The sequence below is a fragment of the Astatotilapia calliptera genome, chromosome 14 (genome assembly GCF_900246225.1).
Source record: "Astatotilapia calliptera chromosome 14, fAstCal1.2, whole genome shotgun sequence".
Classification (NCBI taxonomy): Eukaryota; Metazoa; Chordata; class Actinopteri; order Cichliformes; family Cichlidae; genus Astatotilapia; species Astatotilapia calliptera.
Genome location: NC_039315.1, coordinates 5,029,833 through 5,050,622, shown reverse-complemented (window position 1 = coordinate 5,050,622; position 20,790 = coordinate 5,029,833). Strand labels below are relative to the sequence as shown.

The 20,790-nt window shown below is 40.6% G+C and overlaps 1 protein-coding gene across 2 annotated transcripts in view; it reads left to right on the top strand.

Moving 5' to 3' along the window:
- Positions 1–19,544, top strand: part of prx (periaxin) — a 51,263-nt gene extending 31,719 nt beyond the window's left edge. The window contains exons 8-11 of one of the 2 annotated variants that reach the window (XM_026193203.1): positions 165–3,271; positions 3,687–6,277; positions 9,972–15,597; positions 17,228–19,544. In XM_026193203.1, the coding sequence (XP_026048988.1) occupies positions 165–3,271; positions 3,687–6,277; positions 9,972–15,597; positions 17,228–17,517 (11,614 nt within the window). In that variant the 3' untranslated portion in view covers positions 17,518–19,544. Of the gene's footprint in view, positions 1–164; positions 3,272–3,686; positions 6,278–8,351; positions 15,598–17,227 lie in introns of both variants that reach the window. The other variant, XM_026193202.1, reaches the window with a different exon arrangement.
- The last annotated feature ends 1,246 nt before the right edge of the window (positions 19,545–20,790 follow it).

Here is a 20,790-nt window from a genome sequence, read left to right as displayed (position 1 = left end):
TTCCAAATAATACTACAATGCAATGCTTGTTGTACATTAAATTGCACAACATTAAATTATATCTATTGTAATGTTGTGCTTTAAATTAGATATAATCTTTTGGGGAAATATTACAATGTTCTTTCCTATTTCCTTTTTTCCTCTCTAAAACACTGTTTTCCAAGGTTCCCGCAAAAAGGAGCAAAAGTGGAGACAGGACGGTTTGAAGGACAAGTGAATATTTCCCCATCTGAAATGCCTGGAGCTAAAGTGAAAAGCAAAGGAAAAGGACACAAGTTTGGCATCACCTTTCCTACAAGCAAACACACAAAGTCAGGCTCTACTTTGGAAACTGGATCTGTGGAGCTGAAGCCTCCGGGGGTAAACATCCAGCCGCCATCTGTGGAGTTCAGTTTGTCTGCTAATAAAGATGTGGAGAAGGGAGCATCTAAAGTTAGCCTACCTGATGTGGAGTTTGCTCTCCCTTCAGGAAAAGCTGAGACATCTTTGCCCAGTGTGAAGGGAACGGCCAAAATCAAAGCTCCTGAAATGGACATCAAAGGAAGAGCTGAAACAGCTGAAGGAAAAGTTCATGTAGATGCAGACAAAGGAGATAAAAAGGTCAGAATGCCAAAGTTGAAACTACCCAAAGTTAGACTCTCACACCATTCAGATGAAATTGATGGTGACATCAAGGTAAAAGCTGGAGGCATCAAAATGCCTCATACTGACATAAAACCTCCAGAGGTAGAAATCAAAGGAGATGGGCAGATCGGTCTTCCCTCTGTTGATATTTCTTTGCCTAAAGTGAAGGGAAAGACTGACATATTGATCAAAGATCACGAAGGAATTAGGAAGACTGCAATCAACATGCCTGCCAGTGACATCTCTGTAGCTGATATTGATTTGGAATTAGACAGCGGACGGAGAATTCCTGATGAGGTCGAGGGCACTTTTAAAGGGCCCAAGATCTCTATGCCAAAGGTTGATATCTCACTACCTAAGATGGGATCATCGGTGGACACTGAGTGCCCAGAAGTGGAAGGAAAATTCTCTCTACCTTCTGTTGAGCTCTCACTCCCAAAGGTCCAATCAGACAGTGGAGATGTCCATATGGACTACTATGTTGGTGGTGATGGAAAATTCAAAATGCCTGATTTTGACATTTCTCAACCAGGAGAAGTAAACATAAGGGGACAAGGTGTGGAAGGGGAATTCAAGTTACCCAAAGTGGACCTGATCCTTCCCAAAGGCAAAGCAGGAGTGACTGATGTTGAAGGGGAAGGAAATTTTCATTTACCACCAAGTGAAATGCAGATACCCTCTGTTGATATTTCTCTTGAAAAGGGAAGGGCAAAGGGCAAAATTGAAATGGAGGCTCCCTCTGCTAAAGGACGATTCAAAATGCCTTCACTTGATGTCAGACTCCCTAAGATGGGAACATCTGAAACTGAGGCTAATTTACATGGTTCTGATATCAAAGGAGGGAAAATTGAACTGCCATCAATAGATGTTTCTCTGTCAAAAGACAAGGGAGGGGCTGAAACTGATGGAAAAGGAAGCAATTTTAAAATGCCTTCATGTAATATATCCCTACCAAAACTGAAGCCATCTGAAAAAGAGGTTGTTTTAGAAGGGAGTGAAGTAAAAGGAGGCAAACTCACCATGCCCACTGTAGACATTTCTCCTCCAAAAATAAAGCTACCTGACCCTGATGTCAAACTTGAAGGACCAGAACTTCCAGGTGTTGACTTTTCACTATCCAAGCCAAACATTGAGGCCAATGTGGAGCTCAGTGGCAGTGGGGGTAGCAAGTTCCAGCTCCCAACTTTTGATATCTCACTTCCAAAGGTGCCCACCAAAGAAGGGGAATTTGATATTGAATCTAAAGCAAAAGGAGGAGCAAAGTTCAACGTCCCATCACTTGACTTCGCTCTTCCTGTAATGAAATCACCAGAGGGAGAGGTAAAGATTGAGAGCCCTGAAGTCAAAGGAAGAAAATTCCAGATGCCTTCTTTGGATGTCTCACTACCAAAGATGAAGATGCCTGAGGGAAATCTTGTCCTAGAAGGACCTTCTCTTGACATCTCTCCTCCAAAGGGAAAAGCAAAAGGAAAAGCAGAGGGTGACATACAAGTAAAAAGTAAAGGAGAACCTTTTCAAATCCCTTCAGTTGATGTTTCTCTACCTCAAATTAAATCAAAGCAAGGTGATATAAATGTTGAAGGACCAGAAATTACCTTTGAAGGTAATGGGAAAGGAGGCAAATTCAATTTGCCATCTGTTGACATTGATCTTCCTGTTGTAAAAATGCCGACTGTTGATATTTCACTTCCAAAAGGTAAAGAAGAGGGAGAAGTTGACACTGGCATTGACATAAACACTGAAGGGCCTGAAGGTAGAGGAGGAAAGATAACACTGCCAAAATTTGACATTTCTTTACCAAAGGTAAATTTTCCTGAGGGTGATGTCAAATTAAAAGGACCTGAAACAAAGGGAAGAAAGATTGAAATGCCAGATATTGACATATCACTCCCCAAAGGAAAAGTAGGGGGGGAAATTGAAGGGCACACTGGCAAAGGCAACAAGTTCAACATGCCCTCTATTAACATCTCTCTCCCTAAAATAAAATCTAAAAGACCAGATATAGATACTGAAGGTCCTCAAGTCAAAGGTGGAAAACCAAACATGCCATCCATAGATCTTTCTACACCTAATATAAAATCTCAGGATGTAGATGTCGCGCTTGAGGGTCCTGATGTCAAGGGAGGGAACATCAAAATTCCATCTGTTGATGTTTCACTTCCTAAAGGAAAGGTTGAGGGTGACATAAATATCGAAGGCCCTGAGATGAAAGGGGGCAAATTCAAAATGCCAAAATTTGATGTTTCTTTGCCTAAAGTCAGTCTCCCAAAGGCTGGAGTCGATGTTGAAGGACCAGATTTCAAAGGGAAACTTCAAATGCCCACTGCTGATATCTCTCTTCCAAAGGGAAAAGCAGATGTGGATATTGACATTGAAGGAAAAACTGGTAAAGGTGGCAAGTTTCACATGCCTTCAGTTGATATTTCTCTTCCTAAAATCAAAGCAACAGGACTTGATGTTGATATCCAAGGGCCTGAAGTCAGAGGTGATATGTCACTCCCTAAAATCAAGTCTCCAGAGGTAGATATCAACCTCCAAGGTCCAGATATTAAAGGGGGGAAATTTAAATTGCCCACTGTCGACATGCCATCATTGGATCTTTCACTACCCAAAATGAAGTCTCCAGATGTTGATGTCACTCTTGAGGGTCCTGATGTCAACACCCAAAGGCTGGAGGTTCGATGTTGAAGGACCAGCATTTCCAAAGGGAAACTTCAAATGCCCACTGCTAGATATCTCTTCTTCCAACGGAAAAGCACGAATGTGGATATTTCGACAAATTGACAGGAAAAACTCGGTAAAAGGTTGGCCAAGTTCACAATGCCTTCAGTTGGATATTTCTCTTCCTAAAATCAAAGCAACAGGACTTGATGTTGATATCCAAGGACCTGAAGTCAAAGGTGATATGTCACTCCCTAAAATCAAGTCTCCTGAGGTAGATATCAGCCTCCAAGGTCCAGATATTAAAGGGGGGAGATTTAAATTGCCCACTGTCGACATGCCATCATTGGATCTCTCACTACCCAAAATGAAGTCTCCAGATGTAGATATTAATCTTGAGGGTCCTGATGTCAAGGGAGGGAACATCAAAATTCCATCTGTTGATGTTTCACTTCCTAAAGGAAAGGTTGAGGGCAGCCTTGATGTTGAGGGCCCTGAAGTGAAGGGTGACAAGTTTAAAATGCCAAAATTTGATATTTCTTTACCAAAAGAGAGTCTTCCAGAAGGTGGTGTCAAAATAAAAGGTCCTGACATTAAAACTGGAAAGATTGAGATGCCAGACATCGATATTTCACTCCCCAAAGGAAAAGCAAAAGGAAAAATTGAAGGAGATATTGGAAAAGGCGGAAAGTTCCACATGCCATCTATTGACCTGTCTTTTCCTAAAATCAAAGCCAAAGGTCCTGAAGTTAATGTTGAAGGCCCTCAGGTTGAAGGTGGGAAGCTAAATATACCATCCCTTGATGTTTCGCTACCCAAAATGAAATCTCCAGATGTAGATGTCACTCTTGAGGGTCCTGACGTCAAGGGAGGGAAGATCAAAATTCCATCTGTTGATGTTTCACTTCCTAAAGGAAAGGTTGAGGGTGACATAAATATCGAAGGCCCTGACATGAAAGGGGGCAAATTCAAAATGCCAAAATTTGATGTTTCTTTGCCTAAAGTCAGTCTCCCAAAGGCTGGAGTCGATGTTGAAGGACCAGATTTCAAAGGGAAACTTCAAATGCCCACTGCTGATATTTCTCTTCCAAAGGGAAAAGCAGATGTGGATATTGACATTGAAGGAAAAACTGGGAAAGGTGGCAAGTTTCACATGCCTTCAGTTGATATTTCTCTTCCTAAAATCAAAGCAAAGGGACTTGATGTTGATATCCAAGGGCCTGAAGTCAGAGGTGATATGTCACTCCCTAAAATCAAGTCTCCAGAGGTAGATATCAACCTCCAAGGTCCAGATATTAAAGGGGGGAAATTTAAATTGCCCACTGTCGACATGCCATCATTGGATCTCTCACTACCCAAAATGAAGTCTCCAGAAGTTGATGTCACTCTTGAGGGTCCTGATGTCAAGGGAGGGAACATCAAAATTCCATCTGTTGATGTTTCACTTCCTAAAGGAAAGGTTGAGGGCAGCCTTGATGTTGAGGGCCCTGAAGTGAAGGGTGACAAGTTTAAAATGCCAAAATTTGATATTTCTTTACCAAAAGAGAGTCTTCCAGAAGGTGGTGTCAAAATAAAAGGTCCTGACATTAAAACTGGAAAGATTGAGATGCCAGGCATCGATATTTCACTCCCCAAAGGAAAAGCAAAAGGAAAAATTGAAGGAGATATTGGAAAAGGTGGAAAGTTCCACATGCCATCTATTGACCTGTCTTTTCCTAAAATCAAAGCCAAAGGTCCTGAAGTTAATGTTGAAGGCCCTCAGGTTGAAGGTGGGAAGCTAAATATACCATCCCTTGATGTTTCGCTACCCAAAATGAAATCTCCAGATGTAGATGTCACTCTTGAGGGTCCTGATGTCAAGGGAGGGAACATCAAAATTCCATCTGTTGATGTTTCACTTCCTAAAGGAAAGGTTGAGGGTGACATAAATATCGAAGGCCCTGAGATGAAAGGGGGCAAATTCAAAATGCCAAAATTTGATGTTTCTTTGCCTAAAGTCAGTCTCCCAAAGGCTGGAGTCGATGTTGAAGGACCAGATTTCAAAGGGAAACTTCAAATGCCCACTGCTGATATCTCTCTTCCAAAGGGAAAAGCAGATGTTGATATTGACATTGAAGGAAAAACTGGTAAAGGTGGCAAGTTTCACATGCCTTCAGTTGATATTTCTCTTCCTAAAATCAAAGCAACAGGACTTGATGTTGATATCCAAGGACCTGAAGTCAAAGGTGATATGTCACTCCCTAAAATCAAGTCTCCTGAGGTAGATATCAGCCTCCAAGGTCCAGATATTAAAGGGGGGAGATTTAAATTGCCCACTGTCGACATGCCATCATTGGATCTCTCACTACCCAAAATGAAGTCTCCAGATGTTGATGTCACTCTTGAGGGTCCTGATGTCAAGGGAGGGAACATCAAAATTCCATCTGTTGATGTTTCACTTCCTAAAGGAAAGGTTGAGGGTGACATAAATATCGAAGGCCCTGAGATGAAAGGGGGCAAATTCAAAATGCCAAAATTTGATGTTTCTTTGCCTAAAGTCAGTCTCCCAAAGGCTGGAGTCGATGTTGAAGGACCAGATTTCAAAGGGAAACTTCAAATGCCCACTGCTGATATCTCTCTTCCAAAGGGAAAAGCCGATGTGGATATTGACATTGAAGGAAAAACTGGTAAAGGTGGCAAGTTTCACATGCCTTCAGCTGATATTTCTCTTCCTAAAATCAAAGCAAAGGGACTTGATGTTGATATCCAAGGGCCTGAAGTCAGAGGTGATATGTCACTCCCTAAAATCAAGTCTCCAGAGGTAGATATCAACCTCCAAGGTCCAGATATTAAAGGGGGGAAATTTAAATTGCCCACTGTCAACATGCCATCATTGGATCTCTCACTACCCAAAATGAAGTCTCCAGATGTTGATGTCACTCTTGAGGGTCCTGATGTCAAGGGAGGGAACATCAAAATTCCATCTGTTGATGTTTCACTTCCTAAAGGAAAGGTTGAGGGCAGCCTTGATGTTGAGGGCCCTGAAGTGAAGGGTGACAAGTTTAAAATGCCAAAATTTGATATTTCTTTACCAAAAGAGAGTCTTCCAGAAGGTGGTGTCAAAATAAAAGGTCCTGACATTAAAACTGGAAAGATTGAGATGCCAGACATCGATATTTCACTCCCCAAAGGAAAAGCAAAAGGAAAAATTGAAGGAGATATTGGAAAAGGTGGAAAGTTCCACATGCCATCTATTGACCTGTCTTTTCCTAAAATCAAAGCCAAGGGACCTGAAATTAATGTTGAAGGCCCTCAGGTTGAAGGTGGGAAGCTAAATATACCATCCCTTGATGTTTCGCTACCCAAAATGAAATCTCCAGATGTAGATGTCACTCTTGAGGGTCCTGATGTCAAGGGAGGGAAGATCAAAATTCCATCTGTTGATGTTTCACTTCCTAAAGGAAAGGTTGAGGGTGACATAAATATCGAAGGCCCTGACATGAAAGGGGGCAAATTCAAAATGCCAAAATTTGATGTTTCTTTGCCTAAAGTCAGTCTCCCAAAGGCTGGAGTCGATGTTGAAGGACCAGATTTCAAAGGGAAACTTCAAATGCCCACTGCTGATATCTCTCTTCCAAAGGGAAAAGCAGATGTGGATATTGACATTGAAGGAAAAACTGGTAAAGGTGGCAAGTTTCACATGCCTTCAGTTGATATTTCTCTTCCTAAAATCAAAGCAAAGGGACTTGATGTTGATATCCAAGGGCCTGAAGTCAGAGGTGATATGTCACTCCCTAAAATCAAGTCTCCAGAGGTAGATATCAAGCCTCCAAGGTCCAGATATTAAAGGGGGGAAATTTAAATTGCCCACTGTCGACATGCCATCATTGGATCTCTCACTACCCAAAATGAAGTCTCCAGATGTTGATGTCACTCTTGAGGGTCCTGATGTCAAGGGAGGGAACATCAAAATTCCATCTGTTGATGTTTCACTTCCTAAAGGAAAGGTTGAGGGTGACATAAATATCGAAGGCCCGAGATGAAAGGGGGCAAATTCAAAATGCCAAAATTTGATGTTTCTTTGCCTAAAGTCAGTCTCCCAAAGGCTGGAGTCGATGTTGAAGGACCAGATTTCAAAGGGAAACTTCAAATGCCCACTGCTGATATCTCTCTTCCAAAGGGAAAAGCAGATGTGGATATTGACATTGAAGGAAAAACTGGTAAAGGTGGCAAGTTTCACATGCCTTCAGTTGATATTTCTCTTCCTAAAATCAAAGCAAAGGGACTTGATGTTGATATCCAAGGGCCTGAAGTCAGAGGTGATATGTCACTCCCTAAAATCAAGTCTCCAGAGGTAGATATAAGCCTCCAAGGTCCAGATATTAAAGGGGGGAAATTTAAATTGCCCACTGTCGACATGCCATCATTGGATCTCTCACTACCCAAAATGAAGTCTCCAGATGTTGATGTCACTCTTGAGGGTCCTGATGTCAAGGGAGGGAACATCAAAATTCCATCTGTTGATGTTTCACTTCCTAAAGGAAAGGTTGAGGGTGACATAAATATCGAAGGGCCCTGAGATGAAAGGGGGCAAATTCAAAATGCCAAAATTTGATGTTTCTTTGCCTAAAGTCAGTCTCCCAAAGGCTGGAGTCGATGTTGAAGGACCAGATTTCAAAGGGAAACTTCAAATGCCCACTGCTGATATCTCTCTTCCAAAGGGAAAAGCAGATGTGGATATTGACATTGAAGGAAAAACTGGTAAAGGTGGCAAGTTTCACATGCCTTCAGTTGATATTTCTCTTCCTAAAATCAAAGCAAAGGGACTTGATGTTGATATCCAAGGGCCTGAAGTCAGAGGTGATATGTCACTCCCTAAAATCAAGTCTCCAGAGGTAGATATAAGCCTCCAAGGTCCAGATATTAAAGGGGGGAAATTTAAATTGCCCACTGTCGACATGCCATCATTGGATCTCTCACTACCCAAAATGAAGTCTCCAGATGTTGATGTCACTCTTGAGGGTCCTGATGTCAAGGGAGGGAACATCAAAATTCCATCTGTTGATGTTTCACTTCCTAAAGGAAAGGTTGAGGGTGACATAAATATCGAAGGCCCTGAGATGAAAGGGGGCAAATTCAAAATGCCAAAATTTGATGTTTCTTTGCCTAAAGTCAGTCTCCCAAAGGCTGGAGTCGATGTTGAAGGACCAGATTTCAAAGGGAAACTTCAAATGCCCACTGCTGATATCTCTCTTCCAAAGGGAAAAGCAGATGTGGATATTGACATTGAAGGAAAAACTGGGAAAGGTGGCAAGTTTCACATGCCTTCAGTTGATATTTCTCTTCCTAAAATCAAAGCAAAGGGACTTGATGTTGATATCCAAGGACCTGAAGTCAAAGGTGATATGTCACTCCCTAAAATCAAGTCTCCAGAGGTAGATATCAACCTCCAAGGTCCAGATATTAAAGGGGGGAAATTTAAATTGCCCACTGTCGACATGCCATCATTGGATCTCTCACTACCCAAAATGAAGTCTCCAGATGTAGATGTCACTCTTGAGGGTCCTGATGTCAAGAGAGGGAACATCAAAATTCCATCTGTTGATGTTTCACTTCCTAAAGGAAAGGTTGAGGGTGACATAAATATCGAAGGCCCTGAGATGAAAGGGGGCAAATTCAAAATGCCAAAATTTGATGTTTCTTTGCCTAAAGTCAGTCTCCCAAAGGCTGGAGTCGATGTTGAAGGACCAGATTTCAAAGGGAAACTTCAAATGCCCACTGCTGATATCTCTCTTCCAAAGGGAAAAGCAGATGTGGATATTGACATTGAAGGAAAAACTGGTAAAGGTGGCAAGTTTCACATGCCTTCAGTTGATATTTCTCTTCCTAAAATCAAAGCAAAGGGACTTGATGTTGATATCCAAGGGCCTGAAGTCAGAGGTGATATGTCACTCCCTAAAATCAAGTCTCCAGAGGTAGATATCAACCTCCAAGGTCCAGATATTAAAGGGGGGAAATTTAAATTGCCCACTGTCGACATGCCATCATTGGATCTCTCACTACCCAAAATGAAGTCTCCAGATGTTGATGTCACTCTTGAGGGTCCTGATGTCAAGGGAGGGAACATCAAAATTCCATCTGTTGATGTTTCACTTCCTAAAGGAAAGGTTGAGGGTGACATAAATATCGAAGGCCCTGACATGAAAGGGGGCAAATTCAAAATGCCAAAATTTGATGTTTCTTTGCCTAAAGTCAGTCTCCCAAAGGCTGGAGTCGATGTTGAAGGACCAGATTTCAAAGGGAAACTTCAAATGCCCACTGCTGATATCTCTCTTCCAAAGGGAAAAGCAGATGTGGATATTGACATTGAAGGAAAAACTGGTAAAGGTGGCAAGTTTCACATGCCTTCAGTTGATATTTCTCTTCCTAAAATCAAAGCAAAGGGACTTGATGTTGATATCCAAGGGCCTGAAGTCAGAGGTGATATGTCACTCCCTAAAATCAAGTCTCCAGAGGTAGATATAAGCCTCCAAGGTCCAGATATTAAAGGGGGGAAATTTAAATTGCCCACTGTCGACATGCCATCATTGGATCTCTCACTACCCAAAATGAAGTCTCCAGATGTTGATGTCACTCTTGAGGGTCCTGATGTCAAGGGAGGGAACATCAAAATTCCATCTGTTGATGTTTCACTTCCTAAAGGAAAGGTTGAGGGTGACATAAATATCGAAGGGCCTGAGATGAAAGGGGGCAAATTCAAAATGCCAAAATTTGATGTTTCTTTGCCTAAAGTCAGTCTCCCAAAGGCTGGAGTCGATGTTGAAGGACCAGATTTCAAAGGGAAACTTCAAATGCCCACTGCTGATATCTCTCTTCCAAAGGGAAAAGCAGATGTGGATATTGACATTGAAGGAAAAACTGGTAAAGGTGGCAAGTTTCACATGCCTTCAGTTGATATTTCTCTTCCTAAAATCAAAGCAAAGGGACTTGATGTTGATATCCAAGGGCCTGAAGTCAGAGGTGATATGTCACTCCCTAAAATCAAGTCTCCAGAGGTAGATATAAGCCTCCAAGGTCCAGATATTAAAGGGGGGAAATTTAAATTGCCCACTGTCGACATGCCATCATTGGATCTCTCACTACCCAAAATGAAGTCTCCAGATGTTGATGTCACTCTTGAGGGTCCTGATGTCAAGGGAGGGAACATCAAAATTCCATCTGTTGATGTTTCACTTCCTAAAGGAAAGGTTGAGGGTGACATAAATATCGAAGGCCCTGACATGAAAGGGGGCAAATTCAAAATGCCAAAATTTGATGTTTCTTTGCCTAAAGTCAGTCTCCCAAAGGCTGGAGTCGATGTTGAAGGACCAGATTTCAAAGGGAAACTTCAAATGCCCACTGCTGATATCTCTCTTCCAAAGGGAAAAGCAGATGTGGATATTGACATTGAAGGAAAAACTGGTAAAGGTGGCAAGTTTCACATGCCTTCAGTTGATATTTCTCTTCCTAAAATCAAAGCAAAGGGACTTGATGTTGATATCCAAGGGCCTGAAGTCAGAGGTGATATGTCACTCCCTAAAATCAAGTCTCCAGAGGTAGATATAAGCCTCCAAGGTCCAGATATTAAAGGGGGGAAATTTAAATTGCCCACTGTCGACATGCCATCATTGGATCTCTCACTACCCAAAATGAAGTCTCCAGATGTTGATGTCACTCTTGAGGGTCCTGATGTCAAGGGAGGGAACATCAAAATTCCATCTGTTGATGTTTCACTTCCTAAAGGAAAGGTTGAGGGTGACATAAATATCGAAGGCCCTGACATGAAAGGGGGCAAATTCAAAATGCCAAAATTTGATGTTTCTTTGCCTAAAGTCAGTCTCCCAGAAGGTGGTGTAAAAATAAAGGGCCATGATACTAAAGGTGGGACAACTGAGATACCCGAAATTGATATTTCACTCCCTAAAGCAAAAGCACACGGAGAAATTGACGGGCACGCTGAAAAGGGTGGAAGGTTTCATATGCCATCTGTCTCTCTTCCTAAAATCAAAGCAACGGGACCTCAATTCAACATAGAAGGTGCACATCCAGGGTTTGAGATTTTACTACCTGAAGGAAAAGCTGAAGTTGACCTCAACATCGAAGGTCCTGGCAATAAAGGACGCAAATTCACAATGCCCAAAGTTGATATTTCACTTCCAAAGATGAACTTCCCAGAAGGTGATATCAAAGTGGAAGGACCCAACGTGAAGGGAGAAAAGGTTACAGTTCCAGAGGGTACAGTAGAGGGAGATATCAATATTGAAGGACTCTCTGAAAAAGGAAGGTTTGATATCCCGAAGGTTGAAGTTGATAAAAAAGGAGGTGGATTCCATATGCCAAGTCTTGACATAAATCTGCCCAAATTTGACCTTGACCTCAGCCTGCCCTCTGGTGTAAAAGCTAAAGGCTTCAAAGTTGATACTCTAAGTCCTGATGCATCTGGAGATTTGGAGATGTCTGGTCTTACAGGAGGCCTTAATCCTGCCAAATTGGAAGTTAAGAATGAAGATATAGAGACAGGTGGTCTAGAAGGTCCAGGTGCATCCCTAAAACTTCCCACAGTAAAACTACCAACAGTTGACATCTCAGCTCCAAAGATGGATCTCAATTTTGGCCTTACAAAACCCAAAGGTGATGATGTGGAAGTAGAACTTCTGAAAGCAGAAGGAGGGAGGCCTTCTTCAGGGGGCAGCTTTGATCTACCTGTTTTCCTCAAAGTACCTAGTTTCACTCTTCCTAGGTTTGGGGGAAAGACAAAGAGCTGTAACTTGGAAATACCAGTACCTAAGGGAGATACTTCACTCAGTTCACCACATGTAGAAGGAGAGATCAGAGCACCGTCGGTGGAGTTTGATGGAGGTGGAAAAGTCAAGGTGAAAAAACCTAAAATCAAACTGCCCTCATTTGGCATGTCCAAGAAGGCTGCAGATGTATCAGTCTCTTGTCCTGATGTTGATGTTAAAGGGAAAAGGGGAAAAATTGACATTCATCAACCAGATATCAATGTTGACAACTCAGATGACATGTCAAAATACAAAATGAAATTTCCCAAGTTAAAAATATCATCACCCAAAAGTGAACTCCCAGAGGAAAAAGTTGAAGCAAAACTGGATGCAGATGTAGAGGCAAAAGGTGGCTTCCATGCACCTGACGTCTCTTTAAAACTGCCAAAGTTTTCTATCCCAGGCTTTGTCTCTAAGGAAAAAGACCTAGGTAAGCCAAGTGGTGACCTTGAAGCTAAAACCAAGGTCAAGATGCCTTCTGTTGAGCTCTCGTTACCAGCAGCTAAAACACCAGAGACTGAGGTTCTTCTCCCAAAAGCAGAAGTTGATGTTACAGAGGCTGATATAAGAGGTTATGAGGGAAACCTTAAAATTCCCAAAATGCCAACGATTGATGTTTCTCTCCCCAAATTAGACCTTGATGTGTCCTTGCCCAGAGGAAAGTCTCCAAAGATTGAAGGACCAGACCTGGAGCTAAAAGGGGGTGACGGAAAATTCAAAAGGCCTCATTTTAATATGCCTGCACTTGATATTTCACTTCCAAAAGCAAAGACTGATTCACCAGATTTAGAAATGAAGGAGACTACAGAGGGAAAGTTAAAAATGCCTCACATAAAAATGCCCAACATTGACATATCGCTTCCTAAAGGAAAACTCAAAGATACTGAGGCAGAAATAGAAGTGGATGGACAAGGAGAAGCAAAAGTCAAAACACCTTATCTGAAAATGCCCAATGCTGATGTTTCTCTGCCTAAAGGTCATATTGAAGGTCCAGAGATAGAGATTCAAGGAGAAGGTGGAAAATTCAAGATGCCACATCTAAGCATGCCTTCTGTTGATATTTCATTGCCCAAAGGGAAGATTGGAGGTCCAGATGTTGAAGTAGAAGGACATGGCAAAGGAAATTTTAAGATGCCTCACTGGAAAAAGCCAGATGTTGATATCTCTCTAACCAAAGGACAGATTGAAGGTCCAGAAGTGGAGTTAAAGGGGGAAGGTGGGAAATTTAAGATACCACATCTAAGCATGCCCTCTGTTGATATTTCACTGCCCAGCGGAAAGACTGGAGATGCAGAGACTGAAACAGAAGGAAATGAAAGAGCGAAATTCAAAACACCACAAATGAAAATGCCTTCAGTTGATATTTCAGCACCCAAGGGAAAGATTGAAGGTGCAGATATCGAAATGAATGTTGATGTTTCTCTACCTAAAAGAAAAGTTGAAAGTCCAGGAGTTCGAGATGTGGAGATCAAAGGAGAAGCTGGAAAATTCAAGATGCCCCACATCAATATGCCTTCAGTTGATATTTCACTACCTAAAGGAAAAACAGAAGGTGCAGAGATCGAGCTGGAAGGAGGTGCAGGGGGGGGGATCAGAATGCCTCAGGTCAAAATGCCAGGTTTTAACGTCTCTCTACCCAAAGGAAAAGCTGGCAAAATTAAAGGAGAGATTGAAATTGAGGGAGATGGCAGCAAAATGCCACATATGACAGTGCCTTCAGTCAATATTTCACTTCCAACGGGAGAGACTGAAGGTGCCAACGCTACAATTAAGGGTGAGGGAGGAATATTCAGGATGCCAAAAGTTGACATTTCTCTTCCTAAAGGAAAACCTTCAGTGCAAGGTCCTGAGGCAGATATCAGGGGAGATAGAGGAGAGTTCAAGATGCCAAATGTGGGCATATCACTTCCCAAGGGAAAAGTAAACATTGATACACCAGCAGAGAAAATGGAGACAGAGGGAGGAATCATCAAACTGCCAGATATCAAGATGCCAAAAGTTGATATTTCACTCCCGAAAGGCAAAAGTAAAGGTAGTGAGGTATCTGTTGTAGAGATGAAAGTAACCAGTTCTGATATTAAAGTTCCAGAGGGAGAAATACTACTGCCAATGGCTAAAACCACTGAAGCAGAGATTAACTTACCAAGTGGTAAGGCTGACCTGGACACTGGGGCTCTTGGAGAAGCTGATTTGCATTTTGAGGGTGAGCACAAAGGCCTAAAATTAAAAGTCCCGACAATAGATATCAAAGGTCCAAAAGGAGGCTTAGAACTTGATACTGGACTTCACAAAGGGGAGGGCAAAAAGGACAGGAAAAAAGTTGATCTACCTGACTTAGATGTCACTACAGAAACCAGCAGCAAAGTAAAAGGGCCTAAAGTCAAAGGAACAAAATTCAAGATTGGAATGCCAAAAAAGAAAAACGGTGGAGAAAGATTTGAGTATTTTGAAGTTGAAACCCAGAATGGTCATAAAGATGACAAAAATCGTGTTAACCATCCAGTACCAGAAGTTACATTACCAAGTGTAAGTCTAAAAACAGAAGTGAAAGGAGAGGGTGGCTCCTCATCTCCACATGCAGGAATCAGAGTCCCCAAAATACCAGACATAGAGTTTGATATTGGCTCATCTCAAGATGGAGATAACAGCAAAACAGAAAAAGGCAAGAAAATCAAAATCCCTAAGTTTGGCGTCCCATTACCCTCCCTATCCTCACCAGAGGAAAGTGTGAATGTCCATGGGCCAGAAATTCAGTATGAGGGCCCTAAAATGCCTAAAGTAAAGAAAGCGGTTTTTGTCTTGGTAGACACTCCTCCAACAAATGAGCCTGCTACAAGCACAAGTCCCTTAAAAGGGGAAGCAATGGCTGAGGCTGAGACAGAGACTGTCAAAGTGAAGATGCCCAAAATCAAAAAGAAGCCAAGCTTTGGAAAGTCCAAAGAAAAGTCAGCTGCTGCAAGTGCAGAAAAAGAAGGGGCAGAAGAAGAAAAGTCAAAGGGGGGAAGAATAAAGATGCCTAAAGTGTCGTTTTCGTCTGGCAAATCTGCATCATTTGGTGGTGACACTGTCAAAAGAGAAGGTTCAAGTTCAAGTCTCAATGGTGAAAGCCCTCACAAGGGCTCCAAGGAAGAGAAGGTGGCATTCAGTGGTAAAATCAAACTCCCAAAGGTGGAGTTCACCAGTCTATATGGGAAGACGGGTGCAAGAGGAGCAGACATGGAAACAAGTGGGGAACTGGGAAAGCATTCATCACCAGAAGAAGTACAATCAAGCACAATGTTACCAGGGGGTTTCACTGAGGAGCCTTTGAAGGATTTGGTGTCTTCTCGTGCCAGAACAGAAATGCTGGACAGGGACAGCTCAGAGTCCCCTTCTGGTTTTGCCACAGAGTTCACCTCAACAAAGTTTCAAGCTTGGAGCAAGGTGGAGAGCAAAAGCAGGGAATCAGAAGAGAGAGAGTCTTCCTCATGGTTTAAGGTCCCAAAGGTCACCTTGAAGCCACATGCCACAGGTAAGGCTAAAGGAGATGCTATCCGATTGTTCAGTCTGACGTCACTAGCCGTGTCTGGGCCTAAACTCTGCTGCAGGTCCATATATCAAACGATCACTATGGCATTACTGAGAGTTGAAAAACTGTCTAAAGTCTTTCATCTTTAATAAAATGATCAGCGTTCTGCTCTACCAGGTGTAACAATTGAGTTTAACATCCAGGCATCCATGAAAATGGAATTTATGACATCTAACGGAGTTAGAAGTTAGCAGGAGTTAGCTCGCTAGCTTCTATCTAAATACAATATAGCATGTCCTGACTGCGGGGTTTTGGAAACAAATTAAAACGTACAGCTCTGCTATCACTTCCAGCATTAATGAAGACAGAAAACTAAACAGCAGTGACGTTTGTAGGGTTACTGAAGTTGGGTTAGCTGGTATATAATGATGTGCTACGTGACCGCTAGCGACACAGCTATGTTAGCATAATATAAACAAGCTAACTTTTTTTCCACTCAATAAAAGTTAACGTGAGTGTTCTCGGTGGTCAGGAACAAATGTAATCACATGGCAGGATGCTGTAAAAGGACCAAACTTCAGCCAGAGAACAACTGAGATAATCCATCCACAATACGAGGTTAGTCATTCATATACTGCTGCATGGGCTGGGCTGTAGTTACATCCTAAGGTTTTAAAAGCTGAGCTTAAATAAATGATTAGTGGTAATAAAAGCCGAGGGAGGTCAACAGTGATCACTGACTGTTTTAGGAGCTTTTTGAGATCAAATAGAAGAAAATACATAACATTAAACATGTTAACAACACAAAAGCCATATTAAACGCAGACTACTTTAGACCCGGAAGTAGGATTCGTCGCGTCATCACTGAACAACCGGATTGGGCTGGCATTACGTCAATACTGCTGTTAATGTTATTATTAAAGCCGCTTTTTGTAAAAACCCTCTGAGATATTTAATTAAAAACTTCACCACAAGATGGCAGCATTTTACCAGAAAGTTTTAGTGCAGGTTTTGAACCCAACCCAGTCAGCTTTAAATTCTTCTGCATTCATTTGAATCACTGTGCATTGCCACACTAAAAGACTAGTCATCCAGTGTTTCATGTTTCTTTAAGAAAAATGCATAGCCTGAGCTCTTATATATTTTAATAGATATAGTAAGGACAAGAAAATAGAGATTTTTTTATCAAAGCACTACATTGAAAATTTAGAAAAATCTAAATTTGTATCTACCCCGTCTATTAAATTTGCCCGTTTAGTTGCATTATGAGAAATGAGAAAATAAAGCATATAAATGAGAAAATGAAAAACTGTAAAAGTCTACACATTCAAAAATGATGTTTAATCAATTTTGCATGTGGTTCTCATATGTTATGTCTGGATTTTACTGGGTTTTTTCACTATATTACCACAGGATTTATTAGAATATACTTTACACTATCTATACTTTATTCTTGCAGCTACCTTTGATGTTTTTTGTATATTTTTTTGTGTTCCTGGCAAATAAATCACTAATCTATATACTCTTGTTTTGTCTCTTCTACATAAGACTAAGTTTCTTTTCCCTCTTGATTTCTTCACCTATCCTCCTCTTTTTCTTTCATTTCTCTTATTTCCTGGCCTACCTACCGCAGGCTTCCTCCAGATAACTCCAGAGAGTTCTCCTCAGGCCCAGCAGAAAGGTGAGGTAGGGGGTGAGGCAGATGTCTCGGGGTCTTTCTGCCTCCACACCTCAGGGCTCGACTTCACCACCTCGCAAATGACCGAAGAGCACCAAATCTCTTCCTCCGAGGAGGGAACTGTCACCATGGTGACAAAGACCACCAGAATCACCCACCTGGCTGAAACACGAACAGACGAGTCTTCAACGACCACAGCAACAACAAAGACAACAACAGCAGCTCACCAGGTGTCAAAGTACTGAAGATGCTGGAATGGTATCTTTAATGTATTTTACTTTTCTTGTTATTGTTGTTTAGTTTTTTTGTGAGGTTGCCGTGTTAATATAAAGTAAACCTCTAATAAAAGGACAATTCATCCCCAAATTAGTGATACATTAGTTTTTTCTTCTGACCTGTAGTGCTGTTTATCTACTGAACTTTTTTGAACTGATTATTTGTGGGCTCCACGCATCATTTCTCCAGCTAATATCGCCAAAACTGGGCAACTCTAACCAAATCAATTTAGATGGATAAATAGTAACATAGCCCAGAGGAACACCGTGTATATTAATTTGGGGTTCATCTGTGCCTTAACAAAAAAAATTATATTTTCATAGATGATGTATGAATGTGATGAACTACAATAACATTACATCAAGCAGTATTATTGTCATTATTATAGCTAAAGATTGCTATATATTTCCTTCTCTCATCTTACATGTGACGACTTTTTTTGTTACGGTTTGTTAGTTTAGTCCAAATTATTTATCTGATTTTGTTTGGTTTTTAAAGGTTTCACTCTGAATGTAAACATGTCGGACTGCTTCATTATTTATTTTTGTTTTGTGTTTGAAATGCGCTGGAAAGAGTCTTTTACTCACATCGACTTCATGGTTCATGATTCAGTTCTATGATCATTTAAAAATATTTCATTATGAACCATCACAACGTAGGCCAGAGGAATATTTATGTAAATAAAACAATATAATTGATTTTTTGAAGCTGTTTCCTTTTCAGTTCAAAATGTATTTTCATATTTACCAAAGCATAAATGATATTGTTTTGACCTGAAACAATGTTTTGTTTATCTTGAAGAAAAAGTGTGAACTTTCTGAGATTATGGGCTTTTTTTTGCCATAGTTTTATATATTAGCACATTTAGCCTGTGCTTTTTTTTTTTTTCCCAGAGACGGTCAGTGAGTAAGCAGGACGCTCTGGACTCTTTATCTGCTGTGGGGATCAAACCTGTGACTATCTGGTTATAGGTTGCTCTCAAATATTTAGCCCAACCTGCTGCTAATATATTTTTTATTAATGTTTTTACTGTACAATGCCAAAAAAAAGGGCACCACTGTATTTTTTGTGAATGAGGCTGTAGCTTTAAAATACACTGATATTTCTGAAGCTCGGCTGTTAAGTATTGTTGCGTTTCAAAACATCAGCAGTGAGCTGGACGGAAATTTGGGGATTTAAACCAGAAATTCAGAAATTTTAGAGAGGAAACTGTAAAGTTTATTCTGTTGATCCAAGTTGCTAAAAGGCTGCTAGAGTGAGACTAGTGGGGGTGGCGTGTCTTGATCTTGTTGCAAAGCAATCGTGTTAGAAAAAAAGGCCAGAAAACAGAGTTATAAATATTTCTAAAAACACCAAAAATTACTGTCGGAGAGATTGAAACTTTAAGTGCCTTTACCCAGTACAATTTAAACAATGTATCTACTATTTAATGTATAAACTGTTTTAAAATGGAATAATCTTCTTGAATATCAGTTTTTATGTCTCTAAATTTTGATATTTAAGTTTAATTTATAAACAAAGAACTTACCATTTATAAACATGTTTGTAATTTTTCTGGTATTCTGTTAAAACGTCCTACCTTAAAGGATACACCAATCAGGCTTTTTGAACGGTTTTCTATTTTCAAGTAGATGTAAAACATTTAAGAATAAACACTTTTATGTTTCCTTTATTTGGCTGACTGATGGAATGAAGCTGCGTGGTAAAATGCATGAATCCATAAAAGAGTTGTCTCATTAACAACGTTTAGCACAGTGCCTTTTTTTGCAGCTGAGAACTAGAACTTTAAAAAAAGCTGAGACGAGTAGTGACATGTGAAGGTAATGCGCACTGAGGCAGGATGTACATGCAGAGAGATTTTTAACTTTCTGGTTTAACAAGGTCTTCGAATTTCTTTTTGATTCTAAGGGTTTCAGTGGCAAGTGTTTTGTCAGAGCTGCATTGAAAGAATGTTTGTAAAGATGTTACTTAAATAAAGTAATATTCACACAAAAAGTCTTCTGTCCTGTAGTCAAATTTTAAATAAATTTCAGTGAAATTTTCAAAGAGACAACATTATTTCCTACTCCATATTTTTATATTGCATAATTCTCATCTCAGAGTTATTCTTCATCATAAGCTGGGCCTTGGTGCAGATCCTCACTTCATTAAATGTCTGAAACAAGCTGTTTTTAGATCTTCACTTTAAGGCCACCCAACTTTCATAAACCAACTGCCCCCTGAATCGATGCCCCTCACAGGGGCAACGGGTAGGTGGAGCTTGTGTGTAGCACTTTGTGCCTTAATTGACCATATTAGGGAGATCCTCCCTCTATGACATCATCCCTAGCCAAGGGTATTAAAAAAATGACTGAAAAGGCTATTTAAAGCAGTTTATAGCAATTTATGGTGTGTGTATACTTGCCTCATTATTTGAAAACCACTTTATTTAATATAAGCATACACCATTTAAGAGTATGACAGAACATATGAACAAAGCACAACATGTACATTTTAAATTCCTAATATAAGAAACGCAGTGGTCTGGAAGCCCATTTAAATCCAGAAAAATAATTAAGACTCTTAATAATCTTTAATGTATTTCTTTTTGAATATTTTGACTATATGATACCAAAGCTCGGTTTTACTGGCCTGTTTATATTAGAGTTATGAAAAAGATCCATAGCACACGAATGAGGCTTATTGAAAATGTCTGGAGAGGAGGACTTTGGAGGGAAAAAGTAAATTGTGCACATGGATGTATGACGTCTTCTTTCTATGTGTGTGTGTGTCTGTGTGTGTCTCCCAATCTACTCATCTGCTGCTGTGATGATGCTGTGAAAACGTAGGCTCTCTGGTGAGAGTATGTGAGGCTACACTAATGCTGTATGAGGAGTAAACAATGCCATGAAGCAGAGACAGGGGAAAGTGCAACATCACCAGCTACAAACTTACTGTTTTCAGTTCACTGAACAATTTCAGCATTTTTAAAATCTCATAATTTCATCCCTTTTAAAATAAAGTTTCTTTTGGCTAATACCAGGGTGTTTTTGTTGTTGTTGTATTTGTTTGGAGCCGGAATTAACCATATTTGGATGAATCCTTGCAAGTTCCGTTAGCAAGAGGTTAGCAAGGTAAATGCTAATGCTAAGCAATGGAAACATAAATTACTAGAATTTTAATCACTGAAACTAAAATCAGCGCCTCTTAGATGGTGTCATAACAATTTAAACATACTCCACACTGTACCTTAATATCCAATA